At 40.6% G+C, this 24,936-nt stretch overlaps 1 protein-coding gene across 1 annotated transcript in view; it reads left to right on the top strand.

Annotated features, from left to right (window-relative positions):
• The first annotated feature begins 5,051 nt into the window (after positions 1–5,051).
• The window catches only part of LOC308702686 (E3 ubiquitin/ISG15 ligase TRIM25-like), a 40,216-nt gene continuing 20,331 nt past the window's right edge, over positions 5,052–24,936 (top strand). Inside the window, exons 1-5 of the mRNA XM_081385737.1 lie at positions 5,052–5,695; positions 11,090–11,185; positions 11,281–11,514; positions 14,551–14,710; positions 15,307–15,354. Of these exons, the coding sequence (XP_081241863.1) occupies positions 5,117–5,695; positions 11,090–11,185; positions 11,281–11,514; positions 14,551–14,710; positions 15,307–15,354 (1,117 nt within the window). The 5' untranslated portion in view covers positions 5,052–5,116. The remainder of the gene's footprint in view (positions 5,696–11,089; positions 11,186–11,280; positions 11,515–14,550; positions 14,711–15,306; positions 15,355–24,936) is intronic.

The following is a 24,936-nucleotide window of genomic DNA, read 5'->3' as shown; positions in this document are numbered from 1 at the left end:
GTTCCTGGGGCTGGCGGGATATTATAGAACGTTTGTTTCTAATTATTCGGACCTCGCCAGCCCGCTGACTGATCTAACTAAAAAGGAAGCACCAGATACGGTTCGGTGGACGGAGCAGTGTCAGCAGGCTTTTACCCAGATAAAGGCTGCTCTGTGTGGCGGACCGCTCTTACATGCTCCTAACTTTTCTCTCCCTTTTATGTTACAGACAGATGCGTCGGACAGGGGGTTGGGCGCCGTCCTGTCTCAGGAGTTGGAGGGTGAAGAGCGGCCGGTGCTGTACATCAGTCGGAAGCTCTCGAAGAGAGAGACGATGTACAGCACCATAGAAAAGGAGTGTTTGGCCATCAGGTGGGCCGTTCTCACCCTCCGGTATTATCTCCTGGGGCGGGAGTTCACCCTCTGTTCGGACCACGCTCCCCTGCAATGGCTCCACCGCATGAAAGATACCAACGCGCGGATCACCCGTTGGTATCTGGCGTTACAACCCTTTAAGTTTCAGGTGATCCACAGGCCGGGTGCACAGATGGCTGTGGCCGACTTCCTCTCCAGGAGGAGGGGGGGGGGGGGGAAGGCTGCAGGCCGGATGGCTCCACGGCCTGAGTCGGGCGGTGGGGGTATGTGGCGAGGGGGGCGTGGTTCTGCGGAGTCTGTAGCGGGAGAGAGAGGAAGGAAGCGAGCGGTGAGTAAGTAGGTCAAGTGCAGATGATGAACACCTGTGCCTGATTTTAGTAATTGGCATGGAGAGACCGGATATTAGCACGACCGGGAGAGAGTGAGAGGGAGAGAGAGGGACTGGGACCTCGTGTGCTGCTGCCGACTGAGAGAGAAGCTGACGATTTATATTCTGAATTATTGACTGAGTTTATGCTGTGTTGTTGCACGGTGAACGCGCTACGTGCGCACCTTTTTGTTTATGTTTTCAACTTGAGTGAATAAAACGAGAGTCCCAGTCATCGCCGACCCCTTGTCTTCTTCCTTCCCTCACTACAAAGTACTGAACCTCATCACAGTATAGTTGTCATTTTCCTTTTGTAAGTATTTTTCTAGATGTTATCCATGTTTAATGTCTCAATGACATGCAAGCAAACAACCAAATAAAGGATTTCAAGAAAAGAAAAAAAAGGTATTCACATCCTTCCTGTCACATGAGGCTGTCAAATTCCTACCCCTACTTCCAGGAAGCATGGCGAAGGCAAACCCTCCCAAAGAAAGGTCATTTTCATGTTACTAATAAGTATTTATTTTGTTGATATATATATATATATATATATATATCTACTAGGGGTGGCACGGTACATGAAAAAACATCTGAACCGTTAGGTTCGCTTGTCTTGGTTCGAAGCGTGTGTGCGTCACACGGTTCGACGCATGCGCAATGTAGCCTCGTGCCCGTGCTAATACAATGCAAAATCATAAATCAGATGTATGTAGAATAACATTACGATGTCCAGCAATCGATTTAAATAGTACACTGGGTTTACTTAGACATTAAATGAGATCTACTCCACTATATGTTGTTTTTTTCACGTGAATACATAGATCGACTGTTTTATGTATGTACTTTAATGGTCCAGTGGCAGAACTTTTGCCAAGCGTGTCATAGGTTCTGAGTTCTAATCCGCACTCGTATATATTTTTTCTTTTTCATCAAAACCGATTATGTTTATCAGTGGTTGTATTAATCAAGCAGGGACAGATTTGTGTGAATTTTGTTTTGTGATTTCACCGGAACGAATAGAGAGTCTCCACAACGGATTGAAGCGCGCGTCCAAGTGAAGACTGTGCGGTGTGTGCGTGAGGCACAAGAGAACACTGTATCAGCGCCACTGATCGCAGCGGCAACGAGCACTGTGATCACTTGATTAAAAAAAACACATTTCAGCGCTAGATTGCTTCTTGAATGAATGAAGGAATGAATGGGCGTATGAATAGGCTATATTTGGGTCTTTTTTCAAAACTTTCCCCTAATGGGATTCTTCTGGCCTTTTTTTTCCTTACTCAGGACATATTGAGGATACAAAATCAGTTGAGTTTGCTTCTGTTGCAATTTGTTCAAGGTTGACCCCCATTTTGGCCTAAAATGACTGGACTAATCTGACATTAAGCGTTTCTGCTTCACATTTTCAGCAGGGCAGCGGAGCAGCTGTGGGTTGACTCCCCATGGCTCTCATGGGCTTCATATATAAGTCCTAACGTGAAAAAGCTTTATGTGGTTTAATGTACCTAAACAACGATCACCAAATTTCTCTCTCATATTGCTTCTCATAACCACTGAAAACTGTCAAAAAATCGAACCCAAAGTCCAATTATTATGGACGTTATCTGAAATTAAGAGTTTCTGCTTCATTGAGGCTATTGTAGGAAAAAGGCTTAATGGATTAATGTACCTAAACAACGGTCAGTGATCACCAAATTTCTGGTTAGATTTTTTGACAGTTTTAAGTGGTTATGATGAGCAATATATGAGAGAGAAATTTGGTGATCATTGATCATTGTTTAGGTAAACCATGTTAAGCTTTTTCACGTTACGCGTTTTGGAATGTCCCAAGGAAAGTAGGCCTGGCCAACCATAGGCTACGTGTTGGAGTTCAGTGGGAAAATGTGTGGCTATGCCTTTTTGCTAATATTTTGATTTAATTCCCAGTACAATTGACCATATCTACACACTAGGGGTGGCACGGTTCACAAAACCCACGGTTCGGTTCGTATCACCGTTTTAGGGTCACGGTTTTCGCGGCCCGTACCAATATAAATAAATAAAACATCTCCAGTTAACTAGCAAAGTATTCGTTTTGTTCTAACAAGACATTTTCACCTGGCTATACCCAATGTTTAGATCTGTTGTGGTATTTATGCAAATTAGTACATACATAAATAGATTATGCACTGTTTGTCCATGTTAACAAACAATTTAAAAAAAACTTGTAATACATTTTTTGTTTGCCTTGATGTAAGTAATCAACACAGTAATTTTCATGGTGATATCTAAAGGTTAAAATTTTTACCCAATTCACATAAGAAAAAAAAAAGGAATAGGGTATATTTGGGTCTTTTTCGAAACTTTCCCCTAATGGGATTCTTCGGGACTTTTTTTCCCTTACTCAGGACATATTGAGGATACAAAATCAGTTGAGTTTGCTTCTGTTACAATTTGTTCAACCTTTTTTCATAAAATGACTGGACTAGATAACGTCCAAAATAATTAGACTTTGGGTTAGATTTTTTAGCGCAATTTTCCACCGGACAAATTGCGATTGTTAACTTATGATTTCTGTTCTGTGCATCTGTGTGCACCAATCTTGCACTTCTATCTACTCCTCAATCAGACCACCTAGAGACTTCGGGTTTTCGGCATTATGTTAAGGAAGGTCTAATCTCGGGAACGCACAAAAAAAATCCAGGAAAAGATTTACTATCTCTTAGTGTTGTGATCCCATGAGGTGAGAAAATTGCGCTAAAACACTCACCGAGTTTTTATTACTTGTTTTTACTGGTTTCAGTGGTTATGAGGAGCAACATGAGAGAGAAATTTGGTAATCATTGTTTAGGTACATTAAACCACGTCATGTCCATGTCATATTGTTAACATGGTACTTATGAAGCAGAATAGTGGGTCATATCATATGTCTTGTGCTTTTTGAAAACTTACGGCTTTCTTCTTCATAAAAGGAGTCGGACATCATCACATTTTTGTATACATTTTAGTTCAATACTAGTACTAGCACAATATTTACTGCTGGTGATTTGTAAATGCAAGTCTGCATACAGTCTGCAGTTCACTATTTGATGCAAGATTAAAAGCCACCATAAGAATGTCCTTAAGGCAATCCTTTACAGTCTCAAAGCATTTTTATTGTAAAATTAAAAAAGAAAAAAACTAAATATATATTAACTTTGTAATTAAAATAATTTTTTAATTAAAATAAAATAAAACGTTTTAATTAAAATAAATAAGTTTTGAGGTTTGGAATGATGGGAATAATAAAGTCTGTATCTATAGATGTCATTTACCGGCCAAAATTCAGTCTAAATGAACGCATCAAACTGGATTATTTTAATATTGTCTGTAACTTACATGCAGGTTGAGGTAAGCTACTCTAACTGTTTCTAACTGCATCCAGTACAGACAGGAGGTTGTTTTTTTATGTCATAATGGTCATTATGTGAGAAAATAATTTGTGTTTGATTTCTGTCATTAATAAATATTTCATTTTCTTTTTTGTTATGGTAAAAAGAGCAAGAGAGACAGTCAGAGAACCCCACACAGACTCCATAGACAGTATATACAGACTCCCTGGAATGATGCTAAGTCGTTAACACAATGTTGCTCACCGTCTTCACTGGGACAGGGAGGGGTGCAGTTATGGGGAGACTGGGGTGCTGCTGACTCATGTTTTTAAGTCTGCTAAAAGGGACTAAATGATTTAAGATGAATATCTTGCTAAACGTTTCCCTGCACTGATTAAATGTTGATGAAATGTAGGCTAACACTAGCCTGCAGCTAGCTAGCTTATTTCACTATGGACAACAGGTTAATACCACTCACAGACTAAACCTTTCTTGGGGAAAAACTGGGTTACAGATTGACACCCTTTCTTTTGTCTTCCCTCTCTCTCTTTTCTCTCTTTCCTTTTTTGAAAACCAGATTTTCTTTTACTATGCAACATTGTGGTCTCTGTGTTTCTGGCGCATCGACTGACTGTCTGCAACTAAACACTGTGCATGCTAAGGCAGGACATAACCATTTCATGCAGATACAGGGGGGTGGTGGGTCAATATGAATATTTACTTTTTGGTCAATGGGGATATTTAACTTTTATTGCCAAAATAAGTAAAATCAAAGACAACATTCATTTTATTATTATACTCAATGATGATGGTTTATATAGTGTATAATATAATACAATTTTTAAATTAGTTTTTACTTACATGTTGGGGCCCCTGTCAGTCAGAGGCCCTTGGAATTGTCCTAACTTTCTAACTATAGACGCCCATGTGCACATGTCACTCAAACACAGAAGCAGGACACTATTTCAACCCCTCAGTTCAGAGAAACAGAAACTGAAGTGTTGAGCTGTTGTGTGTTTGTGTCTCTCTGTATTCATGCAGTAAAATGGCAGAAGCCAGATTTTCAGTGGATCAGAATGAGTTCACGTGTCCAGTGTGTCTGGATCTCCTGAAGGATCCAGTGACTATCCACTGTGGACACAGTTACTGTAAGATCTGTATTACAGACTGCTGGGATCAGGAGGATGAGAAGAGAGTCTACAGCTGCCCTCAGTGCAGACAGACCTTCAGTCCAAGACCTGCTTTAGCTAAAAACACCATTCTGGCTGAACTGGTGGAGAAACTGAAGAAGACTAAACTTCCTGCTGACTGTTACGCTGGAGCTGGAGACGTGCAGTGTGACGTCTGTACTGGAAGAAAATACAAAGCCGTCAAGTCCTGTCTGGTGTGTCAGGAATCTTACTGTCAAACTCATTTTGACCGTCATGAGGAATTTCACTCTCGTAAGCCACACAAAGTGATTGATGCCACTGGACGACTGCAGGACATGATCTGCCGTACACATGATAAAGAGCTAGAAATGTTCTGTATCACTGATCAACAGTGCATCTGTGTGTGGTGTAAGGAGAGTGAACATAAAAACCACAACACTGTATCAACTGCAGCACAGAGGACAGAGACACAGGTATGAACTGAGAGGGACTGATCACACAGAAATGAAAGTGTCTTCATTTACTCACTCATTTACTCATGTTGATCCAAACCGGTTTGAGTGAGTTTCTTCTGTGGAATATAAAAGATGACATTTTGAACAATGTCTCGTCTATTTTAGTTTATACATTGTAAGTCAATGGAGTAAAAAAGTTTCAAGCTCCAAAAAGGAGAAAAAGCATAAAAGTAATCTAAACAACTAGTGGTTAAAGAAAGGAGTACGCTTAAGTGTATTGACATGCACTTGTAGTGTACTTCAAATTAAAAGTGCATTTAAAAAAAAAAAAACTGTACTTGCAGATAATATAATATAATGAAATGAAAGGCCACTTAAGTGCGCTTAAAGAGCGTCAACTTTCATGACTGTTTCATAAGTACACTTTATCAAGTACACTTTTTTATAATGTAAAATGAAAAGTTTTACTTTAAAGTACATTTTAATAATATTTAATATTTCAATTTAACTCAATAGAATTATGAAATTACATTATATACTTAAATCTTACTTAAGTGGGTCAAAAAGTCACTCTTAAGTTCAGCTAATTGCTTTATATGTACATTTAAACTATAATACATTTTCATTTAATAGCAATTAACATGCAATTACGTGTCTGAAAACATTATGTTCAGTTCACACTTATTTCACAATTATATTATTTTAAAGGTGCTCTAGGTAACTTTTTAACCTTAACTGAACAGCTTCGGAGTCAGTGGAATGGTTATATTACTTATTTCGGGTTGAATGGTGGTGGTTTCGCACCCCCCTGGTGCCCGAGAGCGGAAAAAACTCACTTGCAACTTTGGGACGCGGGTCGGTGTCAGGAAGTATCGCGTGATATCAGGTCTCGCGATGTAACGAATTGCTTGACGGCACTGCACACGTACACGCCCCTATTCAAGCACCGGCGGGCTAGCTATAAGCAAAGGGCAACGATAGATTGAGTTATGGCTGAGGCTGAGCCTGTAAAAAAGAAGCAGAAAGCTAGGAAATCTTTGTCGGAGGACCAACGAAAGAGGAAACGGGAGACTGACCGAGCAAGAAGTCAGACTCGAGTAAATATATCGGACCGGCTTTTTCAGAATGGTGAGAACTGAGAGAAACAGAAGCCTGCAAAACGGATGCTGACCTGCTGTTGCACTTGTAAGTTAAGTATCTTTGGAATAAACTGTGTTTAATATTTAAATTTCAAGTAATTGCGACCTCAGGATGTTTGCTATTGTCTGTAAAGGTTTTTATTATGATCGCTGTCTGTTAGGGGCTTACTAGTACGCTAGATACTATAACTTTGATGTTAGCATTGTCATAGCAAACACGTTTGATTTCTGTAGTTGTTTGGCCGTTCCTCTGTCGGTTTTAGTTGTGTAACTTACACTTTTATTATGTCACTAAGTCAACGCGTCTGATAGTAGGCAATATCAGACGCGCAAAATGTTGCACATATCATGATCGAGCTAGAAAAAACGTTCTGATGTTTTCTTAGACAAGCAAAGGTAAACCATCATTCTACCAGATGAACTTATAGACCTTGCTAATATAACTTTAGACAAATATTAGCCTCCGATATATATATATTTTTTTTTATGCTCATGCCCATTCTCCCAAAAACAAACAAACAAACAAACACGAAAGCAGTAGTTCGCCTCGTTCATATCGTTCGTTCCCGGTAAAAATACTAGTATGCATGACAACACAATAAATAAAAAAATCGCCATCAGTTGGAAAGAAAGTATTGCTTTACTTGCCTCGGTAGACATAACTGGTTTTGAAATAGCCGGTTCCTCTGCTCAGCTGGGTTGACAGCTGATCAGCTGGGTTGCTCGTGGCAAGGGGGGAGGGACAACAGTTCGTTTTTACGACAGAGTGTTTGAAAGCATTATACTACCAGACACTAGGGGGAGCTCGTAGAGAAAAAACACTCAGACTTGCATAGTGTCCCTTTAAAGTGTATAATTTCCAAAATAAGTGAAGTCTTCACTTTTTAAAATGTTACTATCAAAAGAGCCAAATTTTTATTCACAGATCAAATCATTGATCAACTCATGTATGTGGAGCCCAAATCAAATATGATGACATCAAAAACATCAAACTTCACTGGTGTTTGTGTCATGACATCATGGTGTTTAGTCATGTGACTGTGACATGAAAGAACCAATGAGGTTTGATGTTATTGATGTGTCAACATATTTTATTTGGCCTCTGTAAACCGCTGAGACATTCTTCTAAATATCTTCTGTTGTGTCTCACAATAGACAGAAAGTCATACAGGTTTGGAGCGACATGAGGGAGAGTAAATGATGATACTAATGATATAAAACTAGGCACTGATGAAATACTGCTGACATTCATTTCAGGAAACCATGAAATGATGTTTTATTAACAAGGTTCGGGAGGAGCACGTTCAGATAATTAATACAGGTGGAGAGCACTCAGCAATCAATGGTAAGAGGTATATATACTCAGCAGTCTCACCTCATTCCATTGACAGTTTTTGCAGCATGTAGCCCGACAGTATCGTCCTAACAGGTCCGAATCGAGCAATTCCCGTCCGATAAGTAATCTCTCGTCTTTGAGGAACTTCTGCCGCAATCGTCTGACCAACATCGCGGGCGTCAGGCTTAACAAACGGGATCATAACCGCGGGCGAAACATCCGCGATCTCCTTCCGCGTTTTTTCTACACCGGTCCATACAATAATTCCCGCCATAGAGAAATGGTTAGTAAGGCAATGCCGCCCTCTTCACGCGAGGGAAAGGGTCTTCCTCCTTCTTCAGGCCACCACAGCAGGCCCTAAAGTAAGCCGCGCCGCGCCGCAGATTCAGTCCCGGCCAGTCCATACTCAACGTTTGCCGGGTCAACTCAGTGAGTGCTCAGCTCGGCCCTTCTCGTGTCTGTCTTGGTTGAGCTTGGCATTGCTTCAGTTGTTTGAGGTACGAGCCAGTCATGCCATCTGTATACAAATTTGATCGGGGGAATGCACGTTTTAAATTGTTTCTGTACAAATGATTTACTGTCATACAGTAGGTCGCACGTTACGTGCAGATTGATCACAGAATCATTAAGAACCTATCGTTAACACTGTCCTGCAATTTATCTGCAAAATCTCGTAAATGTGTTAAAAAAAAAAAAAAAAAAAAAGTGTAGGCTATACAAGCGTTTCATGCCAAGAGATTAGTAATCCTTAATTGAAACACAGTTAAATAAATACAAGATGCCTACATTTATGCAAGCTTCGTCTTTTACCATAAACCGTCTCTTTTGTACTTAACTAAATAAACTTCAGACTATCAAAATTGTTCTAAACGCAAACTGTTATCTTTGCTCGGTCACTTAAACTTCAATGTGCATAATCCCGCAAGGATTCCATCTCGCCTCCTTTTTCTCGCGTCTTTGATCTAAAGCATAAGAAGACGAGCGTCGGCCCGCTAAGCCCCTCTCTCCTCCTCCCTTTGTTCAGCCACACACCGCAGGAGCTCAGTTTCTCCAGGTAAGTTTATCCACTGCTGCAGCAGTGATGTCTCCTCTGGCCCTGGAGGAGCTAAATTTCTCTGGTAAAGTTTTCTCTAATATTGCAGCAGTGATGTCTCATCCGCTCTCACTAGAGCTCTGTTTCTCTGGCTAAACTTCTCCACTGCCGCAGCAGTGATGTCTTCTCTGCTCCCACTGGAGCTCTTTTACTCTGGCTAAATTCTCCACTGTCACAGCAGTGTTTTAAAAAAAAACAAAAAAACAAAAAAAAACCTCAGACTTATCAGTACTAGACGGCGAAACCATTTCATATTTGATTAAACAGAGTAAAACTGACCAAACCAAAAAAGGTCATTTCATCTACATTTTTAACCTCGCTTCGCAAATCCAACCATACCAGTCAATTCTGGCTTATCTGCAATGGAGAAGTTCCCAGGCTAAATCTGCCCTGGAACCCCTGTTTTTAGACGAGTCCAAAAAACCTGACACGTTTTTGGTTCCAGAAACACCTCAAATCTGTTCTCCAACAGGCAGGCATTCCAGCAAGGAATTTTTCAAGTCACTCATTCCGTATCAGGGCAGCAACTTCAGCAGCCCAAAAAGGCCTCTCCCAACAGCAGATTCAAGCCCTTGGGAGATGGTCCTCCGATGCTTTCCAAAGCTACATCAGGACCAACCGGTTCCATATTAAAAAAGCTCACCAAACCCTCATCGAGTAGAGAAGGAAAAAAAAAAAAAAAAAAACCCTCTTTTTTACTGTCTCTTCTTTACTGTCTCCTCTTTCCGTCCAGCGAGCATTGGTCTCACAGCGGATGGAGTGAGAACTTTCCCAGTAGAGCACTTACATTTTCTCTTTCATCCAGCGATGCAGTGTAAGAAAATCTCCTGGGCAAGCACTCATTTTCCTGTTTCCTTTCCGTCCAGCGAGCATTGGTCTCACAGCGGACGGAGTAAGAACTTTCCCAGTAGAGCACTTACGTTTTCTCTTTCATCCAATGATGCAGTGTAAGAAAATCTCCCAGGCAAGCACTCACTTTCCTGTTTCCTTTCCGTCCAGCGAGCACTGGTCTCACAGCGGACGGAGTGAGAACTTTCCCAGTGGAGCACTTACGTTTTCTCTTTTCTTCCAGCGATGCAGTGTGAGAAAATCTCCGAGGCAAGCACTCACTTTCCTGTTTTCTGTAAACTACAACCGCTCCTCGTTTGCAGACCAACAGGGGCTGTCAGCCCAGGCAGTGAACCACCATTACGGGCCTTCCCAGTCAAGCATCCAGGCCCTCCTTGAGATACCAGCCCGCCAACTCTGCACTCATTTGGGGGATCTTTAGTCCGGCGGCTGTCCTCTGCTTTAGCCTTTGGGGGGAGTACTCTGGGTTCGGGCTGAACTCAGAGCTCGGAGCCCTCCCTCCGGACAGCACGCCATATACGCATTAAACTTACCCATTCAAATTATATGTAAGTGTGAACTCGTGAAATTATGTTTTATTAACAAGGTTCGGGAGGAGCACGTTCAGATAATTAACACGTGGAGAGCACTCAGCAATCAATGGTGAGAGGTATATATACTCAGCACTCTCACCTCATTCCATTGACAGTTTTTGCAGCATCCCTCCACCACCCCTTCTCCACGCTTCTAGTACTAAACACTTACATACGGGGGGAGTACTCTGGGTTCGGGCTGAGCTCGGAGCCCTCCCTCCGGACAGCACGCCATATACGCATTAAACTTACCCATTCAAATTATATGTAAGTGTGAACTCGTGAATCTGTGGTTTGAACCAGACAGTAAAAACTTACCATGCAAGATCTTTAACCACTTCACCAACTCTGGATTCATGTAACTTTAATGTTTGTTTGACAGTAGTTTTATGTGTCATTCCCTGTCATTGGTTTGTCCTCCAGAAACAGCTGAAGGAGACGCAGATGAAGATCTGTCAGAGAATCCAGCAGAGACAGAAAGATCTTCAGCATCTGAGAGAGGCTGTGAAGTCTCATAAGGTGAGTCTGGAGAAGAAGAGAAGTTTGAGACGTCTCACTTTGGACTCTGTCAGTCGTGCTTAAGCCACTGTGTGATTGTGATGTGTGTGTAACAGCGCTCTGCACAGACAGCAGTGAAGGACAGTGAGAGGATCTTCACTGAGATCATCCGCTCCATTGAGAGAAGCCGCTCTGAGGTCACACAGCGGATCAGAGATCAGGAAAAGACTGCAGTGAGTCGAGCTGAAGGACGACTGGAGCGACTGGAGCAGGAGATCAATGATCTGAGGAGGAGAGACGCTGAGCTGGAGCAGCTTTCACACACACAAGATCACATCCAGTTCCTGCAGGTAACAGAGATCTAGAAGAACAGGATCATAGTGGACTTGAGCAAGATCCTGCTATGACAGAGAAACATTTCATGAGAGCAGAATGAGCCGTTGACTGAGATGTTGTCAGGAATTCAGTCAGATTCAGTCAAGTGTTGTGTTATCATATAATCATCAGTCAGACTCTCATCTGATCATCTTCTGTTTAAAGAGACACACTTACAAAGCCCTGAGAAATTTACCATTAAATATTAACTCATTTTTCCTTCTGGTTTCTTCTGTCTTGATGAAATCAGTGAACTTGATGGTATTAGTATCCACCCAACTAGATTTTTCAACGCTATCTCACAACCAATTGATAAAAAGAGTGATAAAAAGGTGGCTAATGATTTGTCTAAACACACTTGATGGGTAGGTTTAGGGGCGGGGTCAGGGGAATGAATTCATACGAATTGGCCAATTTGTAAAATATGTACGATTTAGCAAAAAACGTACTAATTCGTACGAGTGAGGTCGTACAAATTCGTACGAATTAGCCACCTCGTAGTAACAGTTTACCTGTAATACATTGAATTGTATCTACAAAGACTCCAGACAGGAAGTGAGGCTGTATATTAACAATGTTTATAAAATCCAAACAAAACCTGACCTTGGGATCCTTAAAGGGTCCTTGTGAAGTTTCAGTGTCACTAACCAATCAAAAGTTGCATAATGATAGTCAATCTACTCTGCTGCTTTTCCTCAAATCTTCTCAACATGCAGATGTTTTATCATCCAAACACCTAGAAAGTTCACACATAGTCCCTTGTGGAAAAGAAGTGTGCTTAACTGAATGTGCAATTGTAGTTAAATACTTCAAATCTTACAGATATATATATATATATATATATATATATATATATATATCTTCTTTTTTTTTTAACCCAACTTGCAGATCATATAATATTATTGAAATAAAAGTCAACTTAAAAAGAGACACTGTCATGATTATTGGCACGGTTTAGCAGAGGTCGACGACAAGATGAAAAAGATATGTGCAAAAGATTTTATTAAAGGATTAACCATAACCAAGCACAAAACGTTAACGAGAACCGTCAAATGAGAATTGAAACACAGGCTTATAAATACTAGGAGCAAACAAAGATAATTGGATAAACACAGGTGAAGCAAAGAGGGAACTAATGAGTAACTATAGTAACAAACAAGAGGGAAATGAGTAACCTAGGAGACAAATGAGAACAAAACTAGTGAAAACAAACAAGTAATAAAAACTCGGTGAGTGTTTTAGCGCAATTTTCTGACGTCATGGGATCACAACACTAAGAGATAGTAAATCTTTTTTTTTTTTTTTTTTTTTTTTGCGTTCCCGAGATTAGACCTTCCTTAACATAATGCCGAAAACCCGAAGTCTCTATGTGGTCTGGTTGAGGAGGAGATAGAAGTGCAAGATTGGTGCGCACAGACAGAACAGAAATCATGAGTTAACAATCGCAATTTTGTCCGTAGGAAAATTGCGCTAAAAATATCTAAACAGTGTCCATGTGACAACTATGTTTCTTAACACACTTTAAATAGACTTTTTAAAAATTGCACTTTGTAACAATCAAATTAAAAGTTTTAATTTGTATATTAGAAATCATTGTTTTAATAATATTTTGTCATGCTTTAAAGTGCAGTTATCTTGATGTCGATCAACATACTAAAGCACATGTAAAGTACTTGATTATAATTAAAACTCTAGTGTGTTATTAAAAATTCTATTAACAATTAAACAATCAATTCTCAATAGAAACTGCATTGAGTATATTTAAGTGTATCATAAATGTGTCAGTTCATTCAGCAGTAACTTTAACAAAAAGCTCTCTAAATATTAGCTAATTGCATTTAATATAATTTTAGACTATAAGACATTCATTTAATGAAAATAATTAATTTAATTATAATTATGAAAAATAAGTGAAAAATATATAAATATAGCTGCGAGCAGTGGTGATTGCGGGCCCAAGCTGGTGACACCGCCACCCGCTTTAGTGTAACTAAAGCCACCGGCTTGGGCCCGCAACCGCTGCTCGCAGCTATATTTATATATATATATATATATATATATATATATATATATATATATATATATATATATATATATATATATATGTATATATGTATGTATATGTGTGTATATATGTGTATATAATATATATTATATGGTTGAGGGTAGGGTTAGCTGCCTCTAAGGAGCCACTGGGGGCTTAAAACACCATCGATCTTGTGTGAAAGTGCTGGATTGAAGCGAGTCACTTGTCAAGTCAACAAGAGCCGCTCAGGGGTGCGTTTCCCAAAAGCATCGTTAGCCAACTATGGTCGCAAGTTCCGTCGTTATCAGCATAGTTCAACGATTTGGTGTTTCCCGAAACCATCGTTCCAACAAACATTCGCAAACAGCATCGCAGTTGTGTGGTTGGAGCGACAGCTCTCGAGCTGTGGTTAGAAGCATAGTTTCTAGTTTACATGACATGTGGACTCAATAAATCCTTATCTTGAGCAAAATAAGCAAGCTGACTTTCATTACAACCCGTGTTATTTATTTAGAATACATACAAATGTAATTTACGTCTTTTAGTTTGTCAAGAGATTTAAAGCACCGTTTTTGAAGACTGCGCATGTGCGAACGTGCTCTACTATGTAAGAACGAGCCAAATATTGAGTCTGGTAATAAAGCAAAATAACTGAGAAAAATTAGAAATGGTCTTCAGATGCCATGTCTGTAACTTATATGACAAAATCTAGCGTTAATTTGATCTCAAACAGATTAATTAAAATAAGTTATTAGTCCACCACGTGCGAGACATCATAAACCAACGTGGTTAAACGATACTTTGTGACATGCGGTTTCAAGGAAAGAGTCGTGATTAGCTAGTTGATTTCTCCAACGATGCATCGTACTATGGTAGTTAAGCAGCGAGCTATATAGTTGTACGGGAAACGCACCTCAGATCTGATATAGTGCAGGTTATTGGCTGAAGTGTGGAGATGATGAGTTTTGATTTCTGTTTTCTGTAGAGTTTCCAGTCTCTCTCAGCACCTCCTGAATCTACAGACGAACCCGACGTTTCCTTCAGTTCTCTCTCCTCTTTTGATTGTGTGAGAGAATCTGTCCGTCAGCTGAGAGACAAACTGGAGGATTTCTGCAAAGAGGAGATCAAGAAGATCTCAGACGGAGGTAAAGTCCTGCGCCTCGTTTATACAGACGTGTGGAGAAAGATCCAAAATATGAACGTACAACCGTTTCCTATGAATGTTCCTACGATTTCTAAAACATCAATTTTGTAGAAAAAAATTATTAAATGCATCCCAGTTTATAAATCACAATTATTAATAAATTCAATTCAAGTCCATCAAATCCTCCTACAAAATCGGCCACAAATATCTCTTGATGATTCAGATATATATTTTTTTTCATTACTGTTATTATTACTGCTGTTTTATTGTTGTTTTTGTGTTTTGTTGTTGTGTTCTGTGTTCTATGTTGTAAATTTTGCACTCCTAAAAAAAAAAAAGAAAAAAAAAAAAGGAAATACGGACTCATCATCGTGGACAAGCGTTTATATACACATGACAGAGGATGAAATCCCTGAAATTTAGGATCAATCCGATGTGTGTGTTTTATAAATGAAGCCCCTGGAGATTATTAATCTGCTCTCAGAAATGAGTCCATCATCTAATATTATAGAGCATCATATTATAAATGTCTCAGAAATGGATGTATTTTATCTTGTCATTTCTCTTCACACTGTTCACGTCTGTTTATTTCCACAGTCACTTTCACCAACATGAATCCCAAGACCAGGAACGACTTCCTACAATGTGAGTCACTAGACTGTAAAAAATATAGACAAAGCGTCTGTGACGTCACCCATAGACTTTCTGAAGAACGGGTTTGAAGCAGAGCCATAGAGAGAAAGAGTTGCGACACTCTTTGATGTCGCCGCTATGGCTGTCATGTGGTTCATGTAAGCCCCAATAGTTCCAAAACATACGCTGGCTCATGTTCTTCTATGGGACAGACAGCAGCGATTGCATATTGAACGGAAAATATAAAATAAAACACACACCCAAGTACTTTTTCAGCTGTTATTGCATTTTGTTAATGTCAGTTTTGCATTTGGATAGGCAGGGTGACAACGAATTACTGTATATTACTTATAATACTATATTTTTGGAGGGAAAAGCTTAGTATTCATGTTCGCATGGGTAGTAGCACTGGCTTTAGCGGCTCTAACTTAACTTTTCCATATCATTCATCTGATGATGGACGTCTCATGATATTTATTTTAGCACAACTGGGCTGGATTAGGCTATTGATTCCCGTGATTTTGCAAATTTTGATTCAGCCATTAGCCTACCTTCGTGATCACGCAAAGAGGTCTGCCGTGGCGGTCAGTTCAGTATTCGCCTAGAAGCTAGCTCACTTCTTCTGATAGGACCACAACGTGAAACATGATCATGTTAAGACTAAGAATATAATTTTAAGATTAAGCCCCATACACATATTATCAAAACTATTACAGAATAAAAATGAATTTACGATTTTATGTTTGGGTCTATAGATAAGTGCAGAGCGAAGATTTTTCTCTATGGCTCTGGGTTAGTGTACAGAGTAGGCTAAGAGTAAGTATACATATATATATATATATATATATACATGCATACTCTACCAGTCAAAAGTTTTGGATCAGTAAGATTTTTAATGTTTTTAAAATAAGTCTCTTCTGCTCACGAAGGCTGCATTTATTTGACTGGTAGTGTATATACACGCACACATTGTTCTTGAAACATTTATGTCAATAAAGCCCTTTGAATTGAATACATTTTTTTGTGTTTAATTTTGGAGGGAAGGGGGACTGCTCCCATAAGGTATAATACATTTACAGTATTTACTGTAGGCCTATATATTTTTCTCGTGCTTCTATGGTCATAATTACTAACATCTAATGTTATGTTAAAATACATTCACATAAACCTGCACAACAAGTGAATATCAATTAAAGCTGCTCAGTTTAAGTAAAGAAAGAAGTTTGTTCAACAGTAAAAAAAATATACAAGGCAACCAATTGCATTCAACAAAACATTTAATTGAATGAATGAATGACAGAAATACACTTCATTGCCCCCAATTATTTATTATATCTAGGGAGAGGGTAGGTAAGTTTTTCTTGAATGTTCTGTCTTCAAAGAAACTCGTTCGACTTCCTACAGGGAGAGAAAGATGGCAGAAAGCAGGCCAGAAAAGGAATACAAGTGTTTACAATAGCCATTACATTCTGCCACCGAAGCTGTAGGATGATCTGGAGACCTGGTGGTGAATCAAGAATCAGTCAAATGCTTAGCCATATATTGATAACAAAAGCATTCAAACTCCATACTATAAGTAATGCTATAGTTTGGATTTTTGGGTGAGAGCGTTCCCCTGCCAGAAGCAGAGCGTGTCATAGGCCCCAGAGGAGACCGGGTCCTAAAACAAGCCTTTTGCTTTTGGAGAGGACTGGTAGTGGTAAAGAAAGAGGAAACAGTGTTAAAGTTAATACACTTAAGGACAGATTAAATACACATTGAAAGCCTATGTTTCCTAAACATTTTCATGAGGTTGAAATTACAGAAGTGAGTTAGGTCTATATATATATATATATATATATATATCTGGACATTTGTCATGATTTCTGTTATTTTGACTCCTGTAACGTTACATAATTTGAAATTAAATGAGAACAAATATATATATATATATATATATATATATATATATATATATATATATATATATATATATATATATATATATATATATATATATATATATATACATACAGGTGCTGGTCATAAAATTAGAATATCGTCAAAAAGTTGATTTATTTCAAGAATTCAACTTAACAGGTGAAACTAATATTATATAGACTCATTACATGCAAACTGAGATATTTCAAGCCTTTATTTGTTATCATTATGGCTTACAGCTTATGAAACCACGAAATCAAAATCCCAGAAAATTAGAATATTACTTAAGACCAATACAAAAAAAATATTTTTAGAAATGCTGGCCAACTGAAAAGTATGAACATGAAAAGTATGAGCATGTACAACACTCAATACTTAGTTGGGGCTCCTTTTGCCTGAATGACTGCCGAAATGCAGCGTGGCATGGAGTCGATCAGTCTGTGGCACTGCTCAGGTGTTATGAGAACCCAGGTTGCTCTGATAGTGTCCTTCAGCTCTTCTGCATTGTTGGGTCTGGCGTATCGCATCTTCCTCTTCACAATACCCCATAGATTTTCTATAGGGTTAAGGTCAGGCGAGTTTGCTGGCCAATTAAGAACAGGGATACCATGGTCCTTAAACCAGGTACTGATAGCTTTGGCACTGTGTGCAGGTGCCAAGTCCTGTTGGAAAATGAAATCTGCATCTCCATAAAGTTGGTCAGCAGCAGGAAGCATGAAGTGCTCTAAAACTTCCTGGTAGACGGCTGTGTTGACCTTGGACCTCAGAAAACACAGTGGACCAACACCAGCCGATGACATGGCACCCCAAACCATCACTGACTGTGGAAACTTCACACTGGACTTCGAGCATCTTGGATTGTGTGCCTCTCCATTCTTCCTCCAGACTCTGGGACCTTGGTTTCCAAATGAGATGCAAAATTTGCTCTCATCAGAAAAGAGGACTTTGGTCCACTGTGCTTTGTTAAATCCAGAGTCAACGCAGCCGTCTACCAGGACATTTCCAGAGCACTTCATGCTTCCTTCATTTTCCAGCAGGATTTGCACCTGCCCACACTGCCAAAAGAACCAAAACCTGGTTCAATGACCATGGTATTACTGTGTAATTACTGTGTGATTTCATGTAATATTCAAATTTTCTGGGATTTTGATTTTGTGGTTTTCATAAGCTGTAAGCCATAATCATCAAAATTATAACAAATAAAGGCTTGAAATATCTCAGTTTGCATGTAATGAGTCTATATAATATATTAATTTCACCTGTTAAGTTGAATTCTTGAAATAAATCAACTTTTTGATGATATTCTAATTTTATGACCAGCACCTGTATATATATATATATATATATATATATATATATATATATACAAACCACTATTGTTATCCAAATTGTTATTCTTACACATTAACATTATGAAAGATTATTTTGCTCATCCAACAAATTATGCAAATTAGGGAAAATATAATTGTGTATATAATTGTATATTTTTATTGCATTATGATACCGTATATACAAAGCTCAGCCATAAATTCTGCTTTTCTATAATGTTCAGAATTTTTTATACTGTCATAGAGGTGTACATTCATTTACACGTTTTAGCAATGAGGTCATATCTGTGGGGGTGCAGCTGCTGTACTTATTTGCTTTATATCCAGATGTATTTCTAATATTCTGACCATAATATGTAAATAGGGTTGACAAAAAAAAACTCTGAATACAATATAGTGCAACATCACATTTAACTCTGACCTCAGTATTGAATTTACACATTTCTGACTGGTGGCTAACGTTAATGAAGTGTTGGTCATGTAAGCTATCTGCAATTAACTATTATCTTCCAATAAACATTAACTAAAGTTGGCTACATAAATTGCAACTAAATTCATGAGAGGATGGCTAATGCGTTCAAATGTCAGAAATACAGTAATTTCTTCAACTTACCAGCGAGCGTACTTCGGAAACACTGAAAATGAATGGGGTTCAGTGCTGGAACTATCAGTGTTTGGAACTATCGGCTGCTCCACGACACTCGTTACTTCCGCATTCCAACGTTCCTATGGCAGCCTATGGGAGTGTCGCAACTCTTTCTCTCTATAGAGCTGGTAAGTCCCGCCCATCCGTAAAACCCCAAGTGGACCTCTAGGTTGAAAAATCGTCAATGCAAGTGAATGGGAGAAAATAATTATTTTCTGGTCCCGTTTGAATTGTGCCATGAATGTGAACATATGTTATCTGTGAATTTTTTATATAACTTTTCATGTTACGAGTTTGACAGTATATGGTATGATTCTTCGGCTAGCAGTTGTGGAAGAGACATAACGAGAAAGACTACATGTCACCTATGTGACGTCACCCCATAATGTTGACTTACCCGTGGTTTTCACCAACCTCAACGATTTTGTCCTCTCCCTGAAAGAAGGCGGTGAAGTGCACCAAAGACACAGCCATGTTTAGCGGGATCCGTGAGCTAGTGTCCGTGTGCTAGTGGTGTTGACGTTTCAAACACGTCGAAAGCAGCGAAGAGTTGTAGTCCACAAAGTGCTCTCACACAAAGTCTAACCGTATCAAACTTCTACCCGCTAAATTGTAGCATTCTTTACACGAAAAGTTATATAAAAAATTCACAGACAACATATGTTCACATTCATGGCACAATTCAAACGGGACCAGAAAATAATTTTTTTCTCCCATTCACTTGCATTGACGATTTTTCAACCTAGAGGTCCAGGGGGATTAGCGGAAGGGGCGGGACTTACCAGCTCTATAGGTGTGTTCGACATCGGCTGCGGCTGTATGTAACCGATCGGCGAGAGTAGCCGCTTGCAGGCGGGGAGGAGCTGCAGAGACATTTTCATTCAATACTTTATGTACTGCTTCACACAGCGTCTGTTTGAACAAGAATAAAGTTCAACATAAGCTACTATCAATAAAGTGGAGTCTACATTTTTTAATCAGTTTTAATTTGATAAACATGACACAATATAACATCGCAACTACATGAAAAGAGTGTTTACTGTTATAAAAAACTGATTTGTGAGCTTTAGAGGAACTAAAGGTGTTCGAATAAACACGAAACACACGTGATCGTTGTCATGCGGTGAATCCGGCCAATCATGGAACAGCTGTGTCGTCATCAGCCCTCGTGCAGCCGCTCTTGAGAAGCTGCGCTGGCTGAGTTCTCCGGCTACTCTCAAATCGCTCTCGCGGTACTTTGATGGCACACGTCACAGTCACGTGGCGTCGGGGCTGCATCAAGTCGGACAAAATTTCTAACCGGCATGCACTGCTTCAAGTCAGCCGCCGATCGGTCTGCGCAGAGCTGCATGAAGTCGAACAAGCCTTATGGCTTGGTTTGAAGCCGTTTATGGGGGGTATGGGCGGCGCCATCTTGGAAAATCTTGGGAAATCCTAACCCCCCCCACCTTCTGACGCAGCGCGCGTCACTCAGCTCGCTCTGCTACTTCGGTTATCTCTGTGTATATTTTAGGCAACGAAATATGTGATAAAACACCATACTAACTCTTTTCGTTTTCATTTAAAGAAATCTTAAACATTATAGCCACACAAATGTAGTTCAGGGAACGCGTATTGATTATATTCACTGCACATAACGTTTGCCTATTTATAAAAAAATATATATATATATATAAAACACAAACCTGCCTCTTTTCGTTTTAAATATAATATAAAAATATTAAACATTTTAATATGGTCCGAATGTAGCAGTAGGGGATTTCCCCTTTCCTTTTCTTTGCGTCATTACCTTTATATGGTAATGGGTGGATGAGGTAATTAGGGCCGGAGTATTTAAGTGTGTAAACAGGAAGCCCTAGCACGTAGGCTTTGTCATACCCGCCCCTCTTCTTGTTACTGGTGTCACGTTAGTTGAGTGATGGCTGTTGCCGTCTCGGCGGCGTTCCCTGGGAGTTGCGTCAAGCGCTCATTGAGGGCTTTAAGCTGAACATTCGCGAGTGCATCCTGACATCGTGATATGGTGGTTCGTGATGTGTGTGTGTGATTCTCGTGTGTCTCCCGCATACCACGTGATTAACTCGGGTCGTGCTGCTGTTTTTCATGATTAGGTTATTTCCTTTGTTTTTCGTGACTAGATATCATTTTCTGTGTTTTGTTTTGCTTTCATTTTTATGGTTTGAGTTATTTGGTTATTTCTTTAATGATGTTGGTTTGACCAGTGTGATTTGGGCCATAGTGGCCGTGTGGTGTAATTGTATATCAGTGCGTAGTGTCTATCTATTCTAACACCTGTGAGTATTTCGGGGTCCTCGACGAGGTAGGATGGATTATTATCCGTGCACCAACTGATCTGGTCTATTATATTTGTGTCTGATGTGATTGATGTGATTTTTGTATTTGTATCGCACCCACTAATTTCTGTTTTCTTTTGGTTTGAGTCAAGGCTGAGTGTACCGAGGGGGAGGCTAGTCACCTGGGTGAACACATTTGTTGTGAGGTTGGAGTACCAGGGTTTGAGCACCTCTTCCTATTTGGTTTGCCGTGCACACATAAATGGTTGAGAGCACAATCGTTTACAGCTAGCTTGCCACCCCTAAAGTAAACTTTAGCCTTGTCGTTTATATTCTTTTTGTATTAATTATTTTTTTGTTTTATTTTGTGGGGAATTTCTTTTGTGATGTTTCACGAGTTCACACTTACATATAATTTGAATGGGTAAGTTTAATGCGTATATGGCGTGCTGTCCGGAGGGAGGGCTCCGAGCTCGGAGTTCAGCCCGAACCCAGAGTACTCCCCCCGTATGTAAGTGTTTAGTACTAGAAGTGTGGAGAAGGGGTGGTGGAGGGATGCTGCAAAAACTGTCAATGGAATGAGGTGAGACTGCTGAGTATATATACCTCTCACCATTGATTGCTGAGTGCTCTCCACCTGTGTTAATTATCTGAACGTGCTCCTCCCGAACCTTGTTAATAAAACATCATTTCACGAGTTCACACTTACATATAATTTGAATGGGTAAGTTTAATGCGTATATGGCGTGCTGTCCGGAGGGAGGGCTCCGAGCTCGGAGTTCAGCCCGAACCCAGAGTACTCCCCCCAAAGCTAAAGCAGAGGACAGCCGCCGGACTAAAGATCCCCCAAATGAGTGCCGAGTTGGCGGGCTGGTATCTCAAGAAGGCCTGGATGCTTGACCGGGAAGGCCCGTAATGGTGGCTCCCTGCCCGGCTGACGTCCCCTGATGGTCTGTAAACGGGAGCGGTTGTAGTTTACAGAAACAGGAAGGTGGGTGCTTGCCTCTGAGATTTCCTCGCACTGCGTTGCTGGAAGAAAAGAGAAAACATTAGTACTCTACTGGGGAAGTTCTCACTCCGTCCACTGTGAGACCAATGCTCGCTGGACGGAAAGGAAACAGGAAAGTGAGTGCTTGCCTGGGAGATTTTCTCACATTGCATCATTGGATGAAAAGAGAAAACGTAAGTGCTCCGCTGGGAAAGTTCTCACTCCATCCACTGTGAGACCAATGCTCGCTGGACGGAAAGGAAACAGGAAAGTGAGTGCTTGCCCAGGAGATTTTCTCACACTGCATCATTGGATGAAAGAGAAAACGTAAGTCCTCCACTGGGAAAGTTCTCACTCCGTCCGCTGTGAGACCAATGCTCGCTGGACGGAAAGGAAACAGGAAAATGAGTGCTTGCCCAGGAGATTTTCTCACACTGCATCATTGGATGAAAAGAGAAAACGTAAGTGCTCCACTGGGAAAGTTCTCACTCCGTCCGCTGTGAGACCAATGCTCGCTGGACGGAAAGGAAACAGGAAAATGAGTGCTTGCCCAGGAGATTTTCTCACACTGCATCATTGGATGAAAAGAGAAAACGTAAGTGCTCCACTGGGAAAGTTCTCACTCCGTCCGCTGTGAGACCAATGCTCGCTGGACGGAAAGGAAACAGGAAAATGAGTGCTTGCCCAGGAGATTCTCATACTGCATCATTGGATGAAAGAGAAAACGTAAGTGCTCCACTGGGAAAGTTCTCACTCCGTCCATTGTGAGACCAATGCTCGCTGGACGGAAAGGAAACAGGAAAGTGAGTGCTTGCCCAGGAGTTTCTCATACTGCATCGCTGGATGAAAGAGAAAATGTAAGTGCTCCACTGGGAAAGTTCTCACTCCGTCCGCTGTGAGACCAATGCTCGCTGGACGGAAAGAGGAGACAGTAAAGAAGAGACAGAGGTTTTTTTTTTTTTTTTTTTTTTTTCTTCTTCTTACTCGATGAGGGTTTGGTGAGCTTTTTTAATATGGAACCGGTTGGTCCTGATGTAGCTTTGGAAAGCATCGGAGGACCATCTCCCAAGGGCTTGAATCTGCTGTTGGGAGAGGCCTTTTTGGGCTGCTGAAGTTGCTGCCCCGATGCGGAATGAGTGACTTGAAAAATTCTTTGCTGGAACGCCTGACTGTTGGAGAACGGATTTGAGGTGTTTCTGGAACCAAAAACGTGTCACAGGTTTTTTGGATTCATCTAAGAACAGGGGTTCCAGAGGAGATTTAGCCTGAGAACTTCTCCATTGCAGATATGCCAGAATTGACTGGTATGGTTGGATTTGCGAAGCGAGGTTAAAAATGTAGATGAAATGACCTTTTTTGGTTTGGTCAGTTTTACTTTGTTTAATCAAATATGAAATGGTTTCGCCGTCTAGTACTGATAAGTCTGAGGTTTTTTTTTTTTTTTTTTTTTTTTTAAATCACTGCTGTGACGGTGGAGAATTTAGCCAGAGTAAAAGAGCTCCAGTGGGAGCAGAGTAGACATTACTGCTGTGACAGTGGAGAAGATTAGCCAGAGTAAAAGAGCTCCAGTGGGAGCAGAGTAGACATTACTGCTGTGACAGTGGAGACATTAGCCAGAGTAAAAGAGCTCCAGTGGGAGCAGAGGAGACATCACTGCTGTGGCAGTGGAGACATTAGCCAGAGTAAAAGAGCTCCAGTGGGAGCAGAGGAGACATCACTGCTGTGGCAGTGGTGAAGATTAGCCAGAGTAAAAGAGCTCCAGTGGGAGCAGAGAAGACATCACTGCTGCGGCAGTGGAGACATTAGCCAGAGTAAAAGAGCTCCAGTGGGAGCAGAGTAGACATTACTGCTGTGACAGTGGAGAAGATTAGCCAGAGTAAAAGAGCTCCGGTGGGAGCAGAGAAGACATCACTGCTGCGGCAGTGGAGACATTAGCCAGAGTAAAAGAGCTCCAGTGGGAGCAGAGGAGACATCACTGCTGTGGCAGTGGTGAAGATTAGCCAGAGTAAAAGAGCTCCAGTGGGAGCAGAGAAGACATCACTGCTGCGGCAGTGGAGACATTAGCCAGAGTAAAAGAGCTCCAGTGGGAGCAGAGAAGACATCACTGCTGCGGCAGTGGAGACATTAGCCAGAGTAAAAGAGCTCCAGTGGGAGGAGAGGAGACATCACTGCTGCGGCAGTGGAGGCATTAGCCAGAGTAAAAGAGCTCCAGTGGGAGCAGAGAAGACATCACTGCTGCGGCAGTGGAGAAGTTTAGCCAGAGAAACAGAGCTCTAGTGAGAGCGGAGGAGACATCACTGCTGCAATATTAGAGAAAACTTTACCAGAGAAATTGAGCTCCTCCAGGACCAGAGGAGACATCACTGCTGCAGCAGTGGATAAACTTACCTGGAGAAACTGAGCTCCTGCGGTGTGTGGCTG

The sequence above is a fragment of the Scardinius erythrophthalmus genome, assembly GCF_964197995.2.
Source record: "Scardinius erythrophthalmus genome assembly, chromosome: 1".
Taxonomy (NCBI): domain Eukaryota; kingdom Metazoa; phylum Chordata; class Actinopteri; order Cypriniformes; family Leuciscidae; genus Scardinius; species Scardinius erythrophthalmus.
This window is presented reverse-complemented; position numbering and strand designations above follow the sequence as displayed.